The sequence below is a fragment of the Artemia franciscana genome, chromosome 14, assembly GCF_032884065.1.
Source record: "Artemia franciscana chromosome 14, ASM3288406v1, whole genome shotgun sequence".
NCBI lineage: Eukaryota > Metazoa > Arthropoda > Branchiopoda > Anostraca > Artemiidae > Artemia > Artemia franciscana.
The window spans coordinates 12,310,741-12,328,615 of NC_088876.1; the positions used below are offsets into that span (position 1 = coordinate 12,310,741).

At 32.8% G+C, this 17,875-nt stretch overlaps 1 protein-coding gene across 9 annotated transcripts in view; it reads left to right on the forward strand.

Annotated features, from left to right (window-relative positions):
- The window catches only part of LOC136035321 (protein unc-80 homolog), a 287,805-nt gene that overhangs the window by 61,519 nt on the left and 208,411 nt on the right, over positions 1-17,875 (forward strand). For all 9 annotated transcript variants that reach the window (XM_065717033.1, XM_065717036.1, XM_065717037.1 and 6 more), the window contains 3 exons: positions 2,493-2,738; positions 9,784-10,019; positions 13,139-13,294. In XM_065717033.1, the coding sequence (XP_065573105.1) occupies positions 2,493-2,738; positions 9,784-10,019; positions 13,139-13,294 (638 nt within the window). The remainder of the gene's footprint in view (positions 1-2,492; positions 2,739-9,783; positions 10,020-13,138; positions 13,295-17,875) is intronic.

Here is a 17,875-nt window from a genome sequence, read left to right on the forward strand (position 1 = left end):
CCTGATCCAGTTTTTTCAGGTGACGTCACCTGACACATCCATCCATCCACAGACAGACAACTTATTTTTATATATATAGATAGATAGCTGTATATATATATATATATATATATATATATATATATATATATATATATATATATATATATATATATATATATATATCTATAGATAAAAATAAGTTGTCTGTCTGTCTGTGGATGTGTGGATCAGGTGACGTCACCTGAAAAAACTGGATCAGGTGACGTCAAAACTGAAAAAACTAAAAAAAGGCAAAAACTACAAAAAAAACTAAAAACTAATAAAAAAAATAAAAAAGCTAAAAAACTAAAAAAACTAAAAAAAGGCAAAAACTACAAAAAAAACTAAAAACTAATAAAAAAGCTAAAAAACTAAAAAAACTAAAAAAAAGGCAAAAACTACAAAAAAAACTAAAAACTAATAAAAAAAATAAAAAAGCTAAAAAACTAAAAAAACTAAAAAAACTAAAAAAAGGTAAAAAACTAAAAAAACTAAAAACTAAAAAAAACTAAAAAAAAGGAAAAAACTGAAAAATAAGCTAAAATAAAGGTAAAAACCAATAAAAAACTAAAAAAAAACTGAAAAAACTAAAAAAAGGCAAAAACTACAAAAAAAACTAAAAACTAATAAAAAAAGTAAAAAAGCTAAAAAACTAAAAAAACTAAAAAAACTAAAAAAAATAAAAAATAAAAAAAACTAAAAAAAAGGAAAAAACTGAAAAATAAGCTAAAATAAAGGTAAAAACCAATAAAAAACTAAAAAGAAAAAAAGGAAAAAACTAAAAAAAATTTTCATCTAAAAAACTAAAAAAAACTAAAAAAGGTAAAAACTAAAAGAACTAAAAAAGAAAAAAATAAATGACGAAACTCAAAGAGAAAGCGACCAGGACAAAAGGAATGTTCGATTAGCAATCAACAAAGCACCGGGACACAGGGAGTATAAATGACGACCAGGGCATAAGTAAAAAAAAAACTATCTATATATATAAAAATAAGTTGTCTGTGGATCTGTGGATCGTGGATCAGGTGACGTCACCTGAAAAAACTGGATCAGGTGACGTCAAAACTGAAAAAACTAAAAAAAGGCAAAAACTACAAAAAAAAAACTAAAAACTAATAAAAAAAATAAAAAAGCTAAAAAACTAAAAAAAAGGCAAAAACTACAAAAAAAACTCACTCAAAGAGAAAGCGACCAGGACAAAAGGAATGTTCGATTAGCAATCAACAAAGCACCGGGACACAGGGAGTATAAATGACGACCAGGACATAAGTAAAAAAAAAAAATTAACAAAACTAAAAAGAAGGTAAAAACTACAAAAAAACTAAAAAGAAAAAAAACTAAAAACTAATAAAAAAACTAAAAAATCTAAAAATCTAAATAAGCTAAAAAAGAAAAAAAAGGAAAAAAATAAAGGAGAAAAACAAAACTAAAAAACGAATGTATATACAGACCGGGACACCGGGATACAAATGACGACCGGGACACAGGGAATATAAATGACGACCGGGACACAGGGACACAACTACAACGGGGACACCGGGGGAAACAGGGGGATGTAAATGACGACCGGGACACCGGGACAGGGAATGGTCGATTAGCAATCACCATCAACAAAGCTCAAGGGCAATCATTAGAATCATGAGGTATAGATCTGAATACAGATTGTTTTCCCATGGACCATTATATGTTGCATGTTCAAGAGTCGGTAAACCTGACAATCTATTTATATGCAAAGACAATGGGACAGCAAAGAATGTTGTATATTCGCAAGTTTTACGTAGTTAAAACCATATATATATATATATATATATATATATATATATATATATATATATATATATATATATATATATATATATATATATATATATATATATATATATAAATATATATATATATATATATATATATATATATATATATATATATATCTATCTATATTCACAGGTGGGACATAGGGACACAACTACAATGGCGCGTAACTATTATGGCGCGTAACGACTTACGCGCGCGGGGGGGCTTGGGGGGGGGGCGAAGCGCCCCCACCAACTAGGTGTTGGGGTGGCACGAAGCGCCACCCCAACAGCTAGTATATATATATATATATATATATATATATATATATATATATATATATATATATATATATATATATGGTCGGGTAAGTTTCTACTTAACCAATCCAAACAATTGGCTTCAATTTTAACTATCTTGGGTATTTTAAGAAGCTGCTAAATTTCCAAAAAAAGGTGCTCAATTTATTTTCGTACAAAATGGATCCAATATACTCGACTGTGTTTTTCGTATAATGTCTTTCACCCTCCATTTATCGTACTTTCTATTACGAATCGGTATTACTGGCTTTTACTGGTTTACCGGTCTTAGAAAACATGACCGAAAGCAAGAAAATTCCTCTTTAATGCAGAGCTCTCTCTTTCGTGCATTTAAATCATTTTCTTTTTTTGCTCTAGCTCTTTATATTCCTATTTGCCCCTTTACGCCATTTGCTACGTGACAGCGACCTTCAGAATTTCCGACTAGAAAACGGCCTTAAATTATGGCCTTTACTATGGAAGAAGAGGCATCCAAATTCACAATGCTTCGTTCAGCCGGTCAGAATGCAAGGAGGGGCCCAATTAGTTCACAAAAGAAATAAAAAGAAATCAGAGAAGAAGCTAGAAGACGGTGAGACCCACTTGACTGGCTGTAAAAAACAGGTAAATCCATGATCGTACTGTTTAGATTTTTTTTCGTCCTTTATCGTCAGTACTTTTACTTTTCCAAAAACCTTGTAAAATGCAGTAAAAATTTCATAAATAATTAGTGCAAGAAATTGGAATGTATTATTTGGCTCATCAACTTTTAGTAAATTAGTTCTCAACAGAAGAAACGCTTGATACACTTTGATACACACAGGCTTGTGAATTGTCCAAATGGTATATTTTTTTATCTGTACGTTCTGCTATATCGTACCATAATTTTTTCAGGCTCAAGTAGAGATAAAAATTATTTAGGGAGCAGATGTTTCTGAGTTTTCTCTTAAATAAACAGATAATTTTCTCTCTTGTGAAATTCCTGGCCAGATGATTGAAATTCTGTAAACCTTGTTTTTATAAGGTTATTTATCGGCCAATGATGTTCATATACGAATTAATTACAAGAATTTCTTGTCCTATTAAATTAAATTTGCATTATTAGAATTATTCCACAGATAACCTGAAATGAATTATTTTGCTTTTACACAAAAATTTGCAGAAAAGCCAAATTTACCATTCTGAGAGACAATGAGTAGGAGGTAGTTCTAAACAAAAGAAAATAAACAAAGAAATAATTATTTGGATTTCTTGGAGCATTAAAAGGGTTCTTCGTGAAAAATCTTATCTAAACTAGCAAGTACTTTAATTCTAATCTACTTCTTTAATGAATATACAAAACCAGCCAAAAAAGAAACGGTATATTCTTTTAGGATCAGAAAGTTCCACGAGTATAGCCCAGTCATTTTAGCCAAAATTAGATAAGAATATTGGAATTGATAATAGTCAGCTGTAAATTTGTACAAATCTATATTATTACACCATTAAAAATGTTTCAGTCGTGAATATCATAGGTTTTCCGCGTGTTCAAAGGTAAAAAAAATTGATGTTTTGCAGGTTTTTTGCAAGTTTCACGATTCTTACTGGTTTTATATACACGGTTGGAGCCAAGTTTTAGGGTATCATAATAGATGTTTATGCAAGTTTATAGCCGGCTAACTCAAATTCTGAGATTGAACCTCTACAATGACTAGATTTAGTAGCCTCCAGAAAATAAAAGACTAACGAATTGTATTTAATACAATTTTAAAATTTTATTCATATAAGGATAATACCGTCATCACCTTCTTTATTATAATTTATTAGACGACACTGTCTTCCAGTTAATAATTCCAATGAAATTAAAATATAAAATAACGGGGGAAACTCGTGTAGTTCACCGTTCCATCTGGAAGGCTTTATCGAAAGAAAAAAAAGAAAAACTAAGACTAAACAGTTAAAACGTACAGGAAAATAACATATAGAAATGAAAAAAGCTATTAACTAAAGAAAAAAACTAAAGAAACTTGTTTCTGATAATTCATAATTGTTGTTAAGTACGAGTTCTAAACGAAATACAATATTGGTGACAATAACCCTTCACAAGTCCATACCAGCTATGGTATAATGTTGTGTAGTTCCACAAGGTGAAATATTATCTTCTAATACGAGATTCTAACAAAAAGAAGGAATTGGATCTTTCAACACAATTTTTTTTTCTTATGAGAGACGTTTTGAAATAAAAATTATCATATCCTAAATATCATAATGACGAATCACTTTCTTCAATAAAGTTATTGATTTTGATATTTCTTTTGAGCAGGGGATGAGAAGCTTAGAATTGTGAATTTTTTTTAGCGTAATCCCACAATTGGATCCAGGGCTGGCCGTGGTTTAATTTTGTGCAAGTAGTGCTTACCTGCCAAAATTCTACTCAAAAATTTGGCTCTTACAGAACAATTTCTTCCGACTCTTTCAACACAATTTGTTTTTCTTGCGAGAGACGTTTTGAAATAAAAATTATCATACCCTAATTATCATAACGATGAATCAATTGTTTTCATGAAGTTATTCATATTAATATTTCTTTTGAGCAGGAGATGAGTGGGTCAGAAGTGGAAAACTTTTGAGCGTAATTCCTAAATTGGATCTTGGGCTGGTCGTAGTTTAATTTTGTGCAAGTAGTGCTTATATGAAAAAATATTCGTATCCATTCCTTCCGTACCATCTTCGTAGGTCCCATCCATCTTCGTTGGAACCCATTCCTTCCGTAGGTCCCATCCATCTTCGTTGGAAACTTTGGGACCAACCCTCCTGCTAGCTCACGTGTAAGGGCTCGATATATTTTTCTCTTATGTCTGGTATGTGAAAGCTGGGCTAATTTGATGTTTTTGGAATTGAATTTCTACGTCCGTTGTTTTCGTAGTCTGACTTGTGGAAAAAAGCCATGCAGAGATCCTTTAAATGCAACTTTTGGACGGCCAGTCGGCTCCATTCGCTTGACTAGGCCAAACCAGCGCAGTTGCTGTTTCTAGATGTTGCCAGAAAAGTTTCAATGGACTGGAACCTTTGGTGTACTTCTATAATTGTGATGTGGTCAGAATAGTTATTCTGGTAATGCAATGGAAGCTTTTCATCTTGAAAACTAGAAGTTTTCTTTCGTCGTAGATTTTTAGTGTCCACGTTTAACATTCGTATATGAGAGCAGGAATTGCAAAACTGTTGAACAGAAGCATTCCGAGTTTTTAAGCTGGTTTTGGTCTTGCTGACATTGATCTCCACCAGAAGAGCTTAGTGGGATCGTAGCGTTTATCCCCTTGCGCGTGCAGTTCTTATGAAGAGTTGGCTATTGGCTAACCCGTCAGTATCATCAGTGTGGACAAGATTATCCATCACCAGCCCTCCTATTATTATTTCACATTCTGAATGCATCAGTGATAGAGGGACATTTAGTGTCCCTGTGGTGATAAGATACAATCATGAAGCACTCTTGACGAAGTTGTAAACTGTTTTGACATCTTATCGGTGGTTATGTTCGCCTTGAAACTTGAATTGGCCTTGAATCAGTTGCAGAGACTCTTGACTTTGATTTTCTTGACTATATCACATGGTATCTCGTAGTGAAGAAGGATATGCCAGGGTCTTTTGCACCATATTAGGACAATTACTTAATGGAAGTCAACGAATTTTTGATGGATGTCTTGTGCTAATTCGATGTATCGTTCCATGTGTTATCAAACAGCAAATATCTAATTGATTGTGAATCTTCCAGGGCAGAAGCTGGTCTGATATTCTCCAATGTTAGTAAGAGTTGAAGCTTGTTTTTGTCAAAGTAGGACTTTCTCATGACACGTGAGTGATAGCTCGTGAGGCTTAGGGGTCACGAGCCACAGGAGGCTATGGAGTGCCTTCCTAGTCTGTAATAAGTATACAGACTGTATAGTAGACTCTATAGTCTGTATAGTGTTGCGATCTAATTTACAACAAAAAATACGTTTATCCTAGCAAATCTTAATGATGTCATCTGTAATCCACAGTTTTCCATTGAACATTTGTCGTCCAATGACGTCATTCACTGTTTCTATAATTACTACTGGGGCCTGTTTGGTTAGTGAGTCTATTTTGTTAGCGGTATCCAAGGGATAGTAATGTACACGTATCTCATGGAAATTCTCAAATTGAGTTGTTAAGTAGCTCTGCCTTTTTTGAGATACCTTGAGAAAATTTGATGGACAATAATACGTCACTGAACATAGTCATGGAAAATTAAGTGATCTACTTAGTTAAATCGAGTTTTTTTTGTTTTTTTTTTGTAGAACAACTTTTATTATTAGCACTTTTATTAGAGCAAAAGCATAGCTTGCATGGGTGTGCTATTAACAACAAACAATCATGAGAAAAGAAAGAACTGAAAAAAGAAAAAAAATCAAAAAAAGAATAAGGGGATGAAACCATGTGCCCAAACAATCCAAATTAATCAATTATTCTACAAAAACATAACATACTGAAATCTCGAAGCAACAAATTACATAATTGATAAAATATAAATAAATTCTTGTAATATGTTTCAAAAGAATATTTACCAAGCAACTCCAATCGCAGCTCAGAGTTAAATTGAATAAAATTATCCAGTTCCTTTGCTAAGCTTATTTCAAAGTTTAGACGCTCTATAAATAATAGAAAAAGAAGACCTTTTAGAAACTAAACGAGGAATTTTAATATCACCCCTTGCCTGTGCATCGTGTCGGTGAATATCTGACCTCTCACAGAATATTCCTTTAAAACAGTAAGGAAGAAATCCATTATAATACTTATAAATAAAAATCAGTGTATAAAAATCACGCAGTCCAGCTGCATATATAAAATATACGGATGTATTAATGGAAAATAAAGTAATCGTAAAATATGGGAAGGGAAAATATGTTTTAATTTACGGATAATTCCCTAATTACGTGACAATATCTTGTAAATACATTTTACACCGTCTTTAAATGATAGAATATCATCATTTAGGTGGACATATTGTTCTCTATTTTGAAGATAGCTACGAAGCAGACTCAAAGTAGTACCTCTTAATCCATAAGATCCACATTTCTTAATAATATTTGGTGATCTACAGTGTCAAATGCCTTAATCAGGCAAAAAAACTAGCAACCCTTAACTTCTTACCTAGAGCTCTATTGATTATAGAAGCTATAAACGCCATCTCTGTAGTTCTGTCCTTCTTGAAACCAAATTGATTAGAATGTAGCAGTCTATGTCGTTCCAGTTGCTCATATATTCTAGTGTTGATACATTTTTCTAAAACACGGGAAATAATGAGTTAAATTGAAATAGGTCGATAGTTTCTTACATCATTCTTACTACCACCTTTAAAAACGGGGGTTATTCCAGCAATTTTCATTCAATCAGGGAGCCTGCCCTGTTTCAGACAATCATAATAAAGGAGGTAAACGCATCTGAAATGATACGCTGTTTTCAACACAAGAAGAATAACGGAATCACTACCGGCTGACGTACTTTCCGTCTCAAAAATAATTTTACCTACCTCCTCTTGAGAAACAGACCTTAAATGTATAGAGACGTTTTATAAATATGTATACGGTTAAAGGTAAACCGAATTGTATTGAATATGGATAAATCTAATTTTGTTATTTTTTCACGATCTCCAAATTATTACCCATGGATTAAGGACATAAACTTTGAGAGGGTAACCATCAAACGTGCTAGGTACATTAAATACCTTGCAATTAATTTTGACAATATTCTATCATTTAAAGACCGTTTAAAATCTATTTGCAATTAGTATCACTTAATTTGGGAAATATTAGTAAATTAGAATATATTTTTCCTTCTCATATTTTACGATTACTTCATTTTTCATTAATACATCCGTATATTTTATATTGTTCGTCAATACGGCTTGGAACTTTACCTTCTATACTTCGCCCAATTCGCGTAATACAGAACAACGCCATTAGAATTATTTGTAGAGTTTCAAACCGAGATTCTACGAGGCCAATATACAGGGAAACAAATATGACCCCTGCAGCTGGACTGCGTCATTTTTATACACTGGTTATTATTAATAAGTATTATAATGGATATCTTCCTGACTTACTTGCCTACCGACAAAGAGGTGGAAAGGGGGATGGCGTCATGAGCCTGCCCAGTTCACTTCTTGAAGGGGGGTGGCAAGTGATGCTAGTATCTTTATTTGCATTAAGTTTAAATAGTAATTTTTCTCCTTTCTTGCTTCAATATAGTGGATGTTATCACATTATTTCTCAATGGTGTCTACCATCACCATTGGGCTTTATGTAGATCAGCCTATCAATGAAATTTGTTGTGTCTGATGAAACTTGCCGTAAAACTGTGAAAATTTTGACCCAATAAATAATTTTTTTTTTTATTCAAATCCTCACTCCTGGTTGTCAGTGGAGCATGATCTAAAGAATTTAGAATTTCAGTGAAATGGCCCTTTTTAGAATCCTGAGTATGAATTTATAAACCGGTTTGTCATGGACAAAACCCATTTTCTCAGAAAAGTCTTTTCTGAAGAAAAATCAACAAGTTTTATTGTTGGGATAACCCAGCACGATATTTAAAGCGTATTCCTCTAAATGTTGGGATGGTCTATTAAGGCCTTTATAACGTCAACTACTTACTCTGGGGTCTCACACATGTTCACAAAGGAGCGAAAATCGTCCATCGCCGCAATTTAGTTGCCATTTTGAGTAATTTTAGTTGCTTCTTTGAGCAATTTCGTGGAATGGAAAAAATTCAACTTTAATCGGGCGATGAAGCAATTTTAATAGTAATTTTCTGTGCGCAGCAGCAACATAATGGAAGATACTGATAATATTACTGAGAAGCTGACAAGGGCTGTTCAGTTTAATTATATAATATATGAAAAAGAAAGCAAAAGGTCACAACAACTCAGTGCTGCTGCTAAAGCATGGGAGCAGGTATCCAGGACAACAGAAAATTTGAAATCGTGCGAGACATGACTAGGAAAGCTTACCAAATTCATCTTCTCTTTCTCCTCCTTGCAGCAAGAGATAGAAGCAGAACATCTTCTTGATTCATTCTTTTCACGGGCTTTAATTTCAAATGTTTTGCGGATAAAAATTGACCAATGCGAAAATCCTGTGCGAACAACAAGGCAACGAAAATTGCTGATTGCCGTGATTGACAAAAATTGCCTATCGCAGCAACTTCTTGTGTGTGAACCTAAGGTTAAACATAGAATTAGGAACCAATCAAAATTATAAGCTTACTAAAAACCTTTTTGGACCAAAAAAAAGGAGGTAACACACAACGACATGGAAAAGATAATTTTAAACTGTAAATCAATATAAGCGAAAATCGACAAAATGAAGCAAAGAGGCGATTTACTGGTCAGCTATGTGAGAAGAGAACCTTTTGGTCTTGGTCCAAACACGCCAAAATCTCATGTGTTTTACACCTTATCCATATCTCTATTTTAATCACGTGAATATCGTGTGGTTTTTACCACTTTCATAAATAAGGTACCCCTAAGGTCCATACACGTCCAGAAACTAGTTCCCCGTTCCAACTAATTAGTTCAAATCGTTCCCAGTAAGTCGAGAGCAACTGCTGGCCACCATATTTTTCAAAGTTATTAAAATTCTGTGAAAACTGAAAATTTACCGCATCATTTTTTTAGGCACAGGTAACTATCTCCAAAGATCTTCATGACAGCATAGCTGAAGAAACATCTAGTGTTGAAGATGAACATGTTGTCATATTTCGTTTAACATCTTCTCCAGAATCCGAATTGGGACGGTCTTCGTCAATATACAAAGCAAGAACAAATATGTTTCGTCCAAGACAGTCAGATCCTAGCAAAACTCTGTCTGCGTCCAAGCTCAAAGATACCTCCGGATCCCAGCCTACATTAGGGTAAATTTACGATTATTATAGTCAAGGGAATAAATTATTTTATAGTTTTAACAAAAGACCGCAGCATTGTTTACATTTTATTATTTAAATGTTGGGGCATTGTTTGCACATGCCTTTATATTTTTCATAAATGATTGAATACGTCTATTATGGTACCATTCAAAGAGTACAAGTCACTTATAGGAGTGGAAACTGACTTTGCCGTCGAAAATATTTTCAGTGCCATATAGCATTCTAGTATTAACATCTAGTATTTATAGGCAGCGTGATAACGATGTTGGTTTTTTGGTTCTAGACCATGGCACTTCGTATAGAAGGAGTTGTCGTAGAAACTTTGAAAAGGGCTCATTGGATTGGATATTGAAAGAACTAATTTCCTTTTTAGTAGTCGAAAGTAATTGGAGGGTAACCCCCCCCCCCCACGCCCAACATCTCTTCAAACACATCCGGTCAAAATTTTGAGAAAGTTAAAGGTCCAGAAATTGAAACTCCAGAAGGAGTTGTCGTAGAAACTTTGAAAAGGACTCATTGGATTGGATATTGAAAGAACTAGTGTCCTTTTTAGTAGTCGAAAGTAATTGGAGGGTAAATCCCCCCCCTCCCAATATCTCTCCAAACACATCCGGTCAAAATTTTGAGAAAGTGAAAGGTCCAGAAATTGTGTCTTTGAGAATTACCATCTCCCCACCAGCCCTCAGGGCATGGGTTGTAAGCTTTGCCCTGGGGCAATATAAGATATAAGGTTCTGTATTTTTTAAGCTAGCAATTAGAAAACATGGATCCTAAAAAAAGAATTTTAGCTCCATGCTTCATTGAAACCCCATGAGTAAATGTACAAAATTCTTTTTTGGCTTTGAGGTTTATGTCGTCTATTGGAACAGTCCCTGCATAATCTCTTAAAGGTCAGATAAGAAGTAATATGCTCGTAAAAGCAAAATTTTCTTGGGGGAGAGGGAAGCTCAGACCCCAGGTCAATGTAATTATATGGACCAACTCTCCTTGCGTGATTCTGATTTCAACAAGGTATAACATACCCACGAGTCTACTAATATAAATGCAAGGATAATAGGCTGTATAAAAGTAATTTAGGGTCTGCATCTGGAACAGAAGCAGATCGTCTCAACCAAAAGGCAAATTTTGGATCTCTCGATAATTGTTGATTAAAATGGTTTCATGGAAATTTTGAACTGACGCCATGCCAGGCCGTGGGAGTAGCCAAGGGCAAAACGAGTACTGAAATTACTGCTGGCTCCCTTCTGGAATCGTCCAGCCCTTAATAGAGGCACTAAAACTTAAGATTTGGGATCAATTCTGATTTTTCGTCATCGTAAATTCTAAATGACAGGGCTTGGGAGAAAATTAAAAAGAAAACATCCAGCGACTTTCCTAAGACTTTATTGATTTTATTATGTCAAAACTATTTCCTTGAAACTGAAGGCTTATAACAAATTTCAAGGCATTTATTTGCTTATTATCTATGTATGAAACCAACAATTTTCCTCAAACAAGAATCAGGCACCTCAAAGCTTATAACAAAATGTATTTTTACATCCATAAGGGGGCTGCCGCTTCTCTCAACTCACGCATTTACAATAAAATTTCTCTTTTTCAAGTCATGAAGAATTGGGGTATATTTGCTTATTCAAATTTATAACAGAACTTGAATCACGAACAACCCTATAGATAATATAGTATGTACAAATTACTTCCCAAATTTTTAAAAGGTAATCATTAAATTAGTCACTTGAAGATTAGTCACACGCGGCTATTTTTATTGTACTTAACTTCCTCAGGGAAGCACTAGTCAAAAAGTAACCTTTGTTTTCTTCTGATTTTTTCATTTGTAACACGGTCGTTGTACTTAATCTTCGCCATCTGGCGCAAGAATTTTATTTCGAATATGAGAAGGGTAGGCTACACTCGTTTTTGGCTTTTACTGTCCATGAATAACGCGAATAGAGACCAAATGGCATGATTACGCTGTTAAAAAGGTGACTTTCAGATGGTTAGAAATGAGGCTAGAGTTCCATAAGTTCGAGATGCTTCTGAAACTAGAGCTGAAAGGGCTAGGTAGTGTTGAATGTCAACAGCATGGCAATTATCAGCCTTTAAGAAACTGTCGCGGCAAGGTAATCAATTGGCTGTTTCCACTTGCTCCCCATCAACTGTTATAGAGGGGGGGGACTAAAGTCCTGACGTTATATAACCATGACTTAACTTTTTTTGTATTAATATGCATCCCGAACGGCTTCGTTGCTTCAGGGATGTTGTCCGTGTGGTTGTGGAGTTCTTGGGTGGTCATATATAGCTTATTGATATCATCAGCATACGTGAGTTTGTGAAGTATCACCAAATTCGTGTCCCATAGTCGACGGGTATGAATAGTTTCCAACAAATGTGGGGAGAGGATGCATCTCTTGAGGATTGTGGAAGTTGTTGAGAAATTATAAGAGAAAATTCATCAGTAAATCAACATTTAGCTTTTTGACTAGTTCCTTGGATTCTATGGAGCCTGTCAAATATCTGGTTTGGGAGCTTGTCAGGCAGATAGGCCAATATATTTTACACTCTGTCCTTGAGCCTTTCTGTTGGTTGAGACTATTGCTGTCTAATACAACTGTGGTACGACATATGCAGTGGACCAGATGGTCGATATGATGCTTTGGTATAGCTGAACAGCATCTTGCGAACCGATGCTTACTAGCTCCGCAGCAACACCGTCTGGTCACGGAGAGACACATTTTGTCGTTTAGAAGTACCTTAGAACACATAGTTCTGCTGCTACTCATGGGGTTATTTTTTACTCAAAATATTCCTTCTATCGAGTGAGCTTTCTTATTGTAATAGCTTAAGATAAACGAAGTTAAAATTATAAGAATTCATATGTTTGAAACCACCATGAAAATCAGACTATTTTTATGCAGCCATTTTAATAAAAAACTAACGTGTTAGAGTTTCTGGTGCAGCTGGCAAAGGTTGATCAATACTAGCAGATCGTTATCACAAACTGCTTCCCATTTTTCATACAGCGCGCATACGTTTCTATATAATACAGGAATGAAGTGAAAGGATTAAATTCAACTAAGATGCATATATTTTCTTTTATTATTTTTTTCTAGGTGCTCTTCAGCGGCCATAGACGGTAATTTCGAAGAGTCACCATTAGCGGACATTAACTTAGCGTCGTTTTTAGACGTAGCGATTATTCGATGTCTATTTAATCCAACCTGGAATGCTGAAGGAATTGTTTGGGGGTTAGATTTTTTGGCTGAAAGGTAATGTACTCATACAAAGAAAAATTTAAATTTTCTAAGCTTTTTTTTCTTTAGTAATTCCAAAAATGCGGAGTTTAGAATGAAACATGACATTTGTCATGTTTCATTGGGCAAAATAACTTCATTAATGGGTCTTGATCACTATCGTATCCACAAACCTTGTATGAAGGAACACATCCAGCACTGAAAAGCAAATTTTGATATAAAATAAGGTAATTGCACTGGATAGGATGGCTCCAGACCCTTAAGATTTAAGAAAAATTATATATATATAATTATATATATTAATTAATATATATAATTATATATATTATAATTATATATATTAAGAATATATATATATATATATATATATATATATATATATATATATATATATATATATATATACTAGCTGTTGGGGTGGCGCTTCGCGCCACCCCAACACCTAGTTGGTGGGGGCGCTTCGCGCCCCCCCCCCAAGCCCCCCCGCGCGTGTAAGTCGTTACGCGCCATAATAGTTACGCACCATTGTAGTTGTGTCCCTATGTCCCACCTGTGAATATAGATATATATATATATATATATATATATATATATATATATATATATATATATATATATATATATGGTTTTAACTACGTAAAACTTGCGAATATACAACATTCTTTGCTGTCCCATTGTCTTTGCATATAAATAGATTGTCAGGTTTACCGACTCTTGAACATGCAACATATAATGGTCCATGGGAAAACAATCTGTATTCAGATCTATACCTCATGATTCTAATGATTGCCCTTGAGCTTTGTTGATGGTGATTGCTAATCGACCATTCCCTGTCCCGGTCGTCATTTATATCCCCCTGTTTCCCCCGGTGTCCCCGTTGCAGTTGTGTCCCTGTGTCCCGGTCGTCATTTATATTCCCTGTGTCCCGGTCGTCATTTGTATCCCGGTGTCCCGGTCTGTATATACATTCGTTTTTTAGTTTTGTTTTTCTCCTTTATATTTTTCCTTTTTTTTTCTTTTTTAGTTTATTTAGATTTTTAGATTTTTTAGTTTTTTTATTAGTTTTTAGTTTTTTTTTCTTTTTAGTTTTTTTGTAGTTTTTACCTTCTTTTTAGTTTTGTTAGTTTTTTTTTTACTTATGTCCTGGTCGTCATTTATACTCCCTGTGTCCCGGTGCTTTGTTGATTGCTAATCGAACATTCCTTTTGTCCTGGTCGCTTTCTCTTTGAGTGTCGTCATTTATTTTTTTCTTTTTTAGTTCTTTTAGTTTTTACCTTTTTTAGTTTTTTTTAGTTTTTTAGATGAAAATTTTTTTTAGTTTTTTCCTTTTTTTCTTTTTAGTTTTTTATTGGTTTTTACCTTTATTTTAGCTTATTTTTCAGTTTTTTCCTTTTTTTTTAGTTTTTTTTTATTTTTTATTTTTTTTAGTTTTTTACCTTTTTTTAGTTTTTTTAGTTTTTTTTAGTTTTTTAGCTTTTTTATTTTTTTTATTAGTTTTTAGTTTTTTTTTGTAGTTTTTGCCTTTTTTTAGTTTTTTTAGTTTTTTAGCTTTTTTATTAGTTTTTAGTTTTTTTTGTAGTTTTTACCTTTTTTAGTTTTTTTTAGTTTTTTAGATGAAAATTTTTTTTAGTTTTTTTCCTTTTTTTCTTTTTAGTTTTTTATTGGTTTTTACCTTTATTTTAGCTTATTTTTCAGTTTTTTTCCTTTTTTTTAGTTTTTTTTTATTTTTTATTTTTTTTAGTTTTTTACCTTTTTTTAGTTTTTTTAGTTTTTTTAGTTTTTTAGCTTTTTTACTTTTTTTATTAGTTTTTAGTTTTGTTTGTAGTTTTTGCCTTTTTTTAGTTTTTTCAGTTATTTTTTTAGTTTTTTATTGGTTTTAACCTTTATTTTAGCGTATTTTTCAGTTTTTTCCTTTTTTTAGTTTTTTTTAGTTTTTAGTTTTTTTAGTTTTTTACCTTTTTTAAGTTTTTTTAGTTTTTTTTAGTTTTTTACCTTTTTTATTTTTTTTATTAGTTTTTAGTTTTTTTTGTAGTTTTTGCCTTTTTTTAGTTTTTTTAGTTTTTTAGCTTTTTTATTAGTTTTTAGTTTTTTTTGTAGTTTTTGCCTTTTTTTAGTTTTTTTAGTTTTTTAGCTTTTTTATTTTTTTTATTAGTTTTTAGTTTTTTTTGTAGTTAGTTTTTTTAGTTTTTTACCTTTTTTTAGTTTTTTTAGTTTTTTTAGTTTTTTAGCTTTTTTATTTTTTTTAATAGTTTTTAGTTTTTTTGTAGTTTTTGCCTTTTTTTAGTTTTTTTAGTTTTTTAGCTTTTTTATTAGTTTTTAGTTTTTTTTGTAGTTTTTGCCTTTTTTTAGTTTTTTTAGTTTTTTAGCTTTTTAATTTTTTTTATTAGTTTTTAGTTTTTTTGGTAGTTTTTGCCTTTTTTTAGTTTTTTCAGTTTTGAAGTCACCTGATCCAGTTTTTTCAGGTGACGTCACCTGATCCACAGATCCACAGATCCACACACAGACAACTTATTTTTATATATATAGATATACAATCCTACGATTAGTTATTAAGGAATGAACTTTAAAACGAGTCTGAATTATAATGAACAATGAGGCCAAACTTTAAACAAACATTAACTCCCAAAATAACAGCAGTTTTGCCACCTCTATAATCTCCAAAAGGATGGGCATTATTGGATAACATCAGTTTGTAATCCATTTGGAACATGAACGGGAAAATCTTCTAAATTATGCATGTGATGAAAAATTAAGTACTGAACATTTATTCCAAAAAAAGCTATTGTAACCTATTGAAATCGGTGCCAAAACAGCAGTTTTTTTTTTACTATATCCTTTTATGGCTTGACGTTTTGGTGATGAGGCTTCATCACACGCAACCTAACAATAACATAACTAACTCAATGATAAACCTTATGATGTGTTGACCTTTTCAGTAGTATCAACATATTAAGATAAGATAAAATTTTCTGTTCAAAAAAAAAAATCCTTAAGAAAATGTACGCGCGATACTGATAGTAAGCCAAAACAAAACAATTAACATACAATACCAAACAAAACTCTATGACTGGGAGTGCAGGGAGAAAGAATTAAAAGACAAAAACAAAAAAACACACTGAAAAAGAAAATAACAATCAACCACCCACTAGAGACTACCTGTCGAAAACTCAGTCAATGCAAATTGCCTCATATAATTATCAATTCAACTGGAAATTTTCAACTTGGACGATCCAGGGACAACAACTGTATGTGGGCAACAAAAAAAAAATAACAAGAGGCCAAGATCGTTTTCACAACCCTTTTCAAGACATCAAACGATTGACACTTTCTATCCAACTCAGGTAAAGCATCCTAGGTGCACTGACAAGCAATCAGATGACCTGGAATCTGATCTAACTGATGAATTATGAGGAATCCGAATATTATCATAATTACGAAGACAACGTCTTAAACTTCACATACTCCCTGCAAGGCTCAATAGCCAAAAGTGTTGAGAAAAAGAAAAGAAAAAAATACAGTAAATATAGGAAAAAGATAAAAATAATCAACCCCTCACCACTGACTACCCGTCGAAAACGCAGCTAGTGTCAAACTATGTCAAACTATGATCAAAAAAATATACCTCTGTCAATATATATTGCATGATGTCAGTGCTAACCGGTATCTAAGAAGGTTTGAACTATTTTGTCCACACTCAAAAGCAGCCGGAAACTAGCTGTCCTCTGACTCGCCATTCTCTTAGCTCTAAATATAGAAAAGGAGGGAAATGGCCTGATAGATCATTTACTAATACAAAATTCCGCATCACATTAAGAAAGAAGAAAATACTATCTATCTAGAATCTCTTATTCCTAGTTACATGTTTCAGAGTGTAAACGGTTGGGAAAGTTGCAGCTGTGAGCAGAGATTATAAAAAAATCCACCGTGGCTGAAGATTCAAAATCAAATAAACTAAGGATTGAAATTTCCATTATTATTAGCTTACATGGGCAAAAGTGGATTCATATTTCCATTGCTTAGCGTAAACAACTTAAAATGAAAATGTTAAATCCACAGTGAGAAATAATATTAGATATTTACGAACTTCATGTATTAGTCATGTGAAGTCACAATAATGTTGGTTTTGCATTGGGTATTTGCTCAATCACGCTGGTTTACATTCGACGTGTGAGAATGTAAACTTATTTCTGACTAGCATTTTACAGAACGACAAGGGAAAATAACCTTTACCGAATGTTTAAGTATAGGATACGAATATTTAAAAAACCATTTTCCAACTCCAGTTTCTAATTATGAGTAAAAAGTTCCTAGTCTTCATCAATTCTTTAAGTACCATGACTCAGGTATGTAGGATAAAGTAAAGATTTGGTCATGAAAGGTGATTTATGTCAAATGTAACTTAATCTGAATACATTCTAAAACTACACTGGCTGTACATGACGTTTGAATTCCGATTACAAGTGTGAAACCTGGTATTTGTAGCTCTCACGGTGAGGTTGAAAATCAAGACCTCCTCAGAAGAGAAGTCGTAAGGAATATTCTTGATTATAAGCCGTCATTGTTTCTTTCAACTCAATCAAACGAAGAAATTAGAAT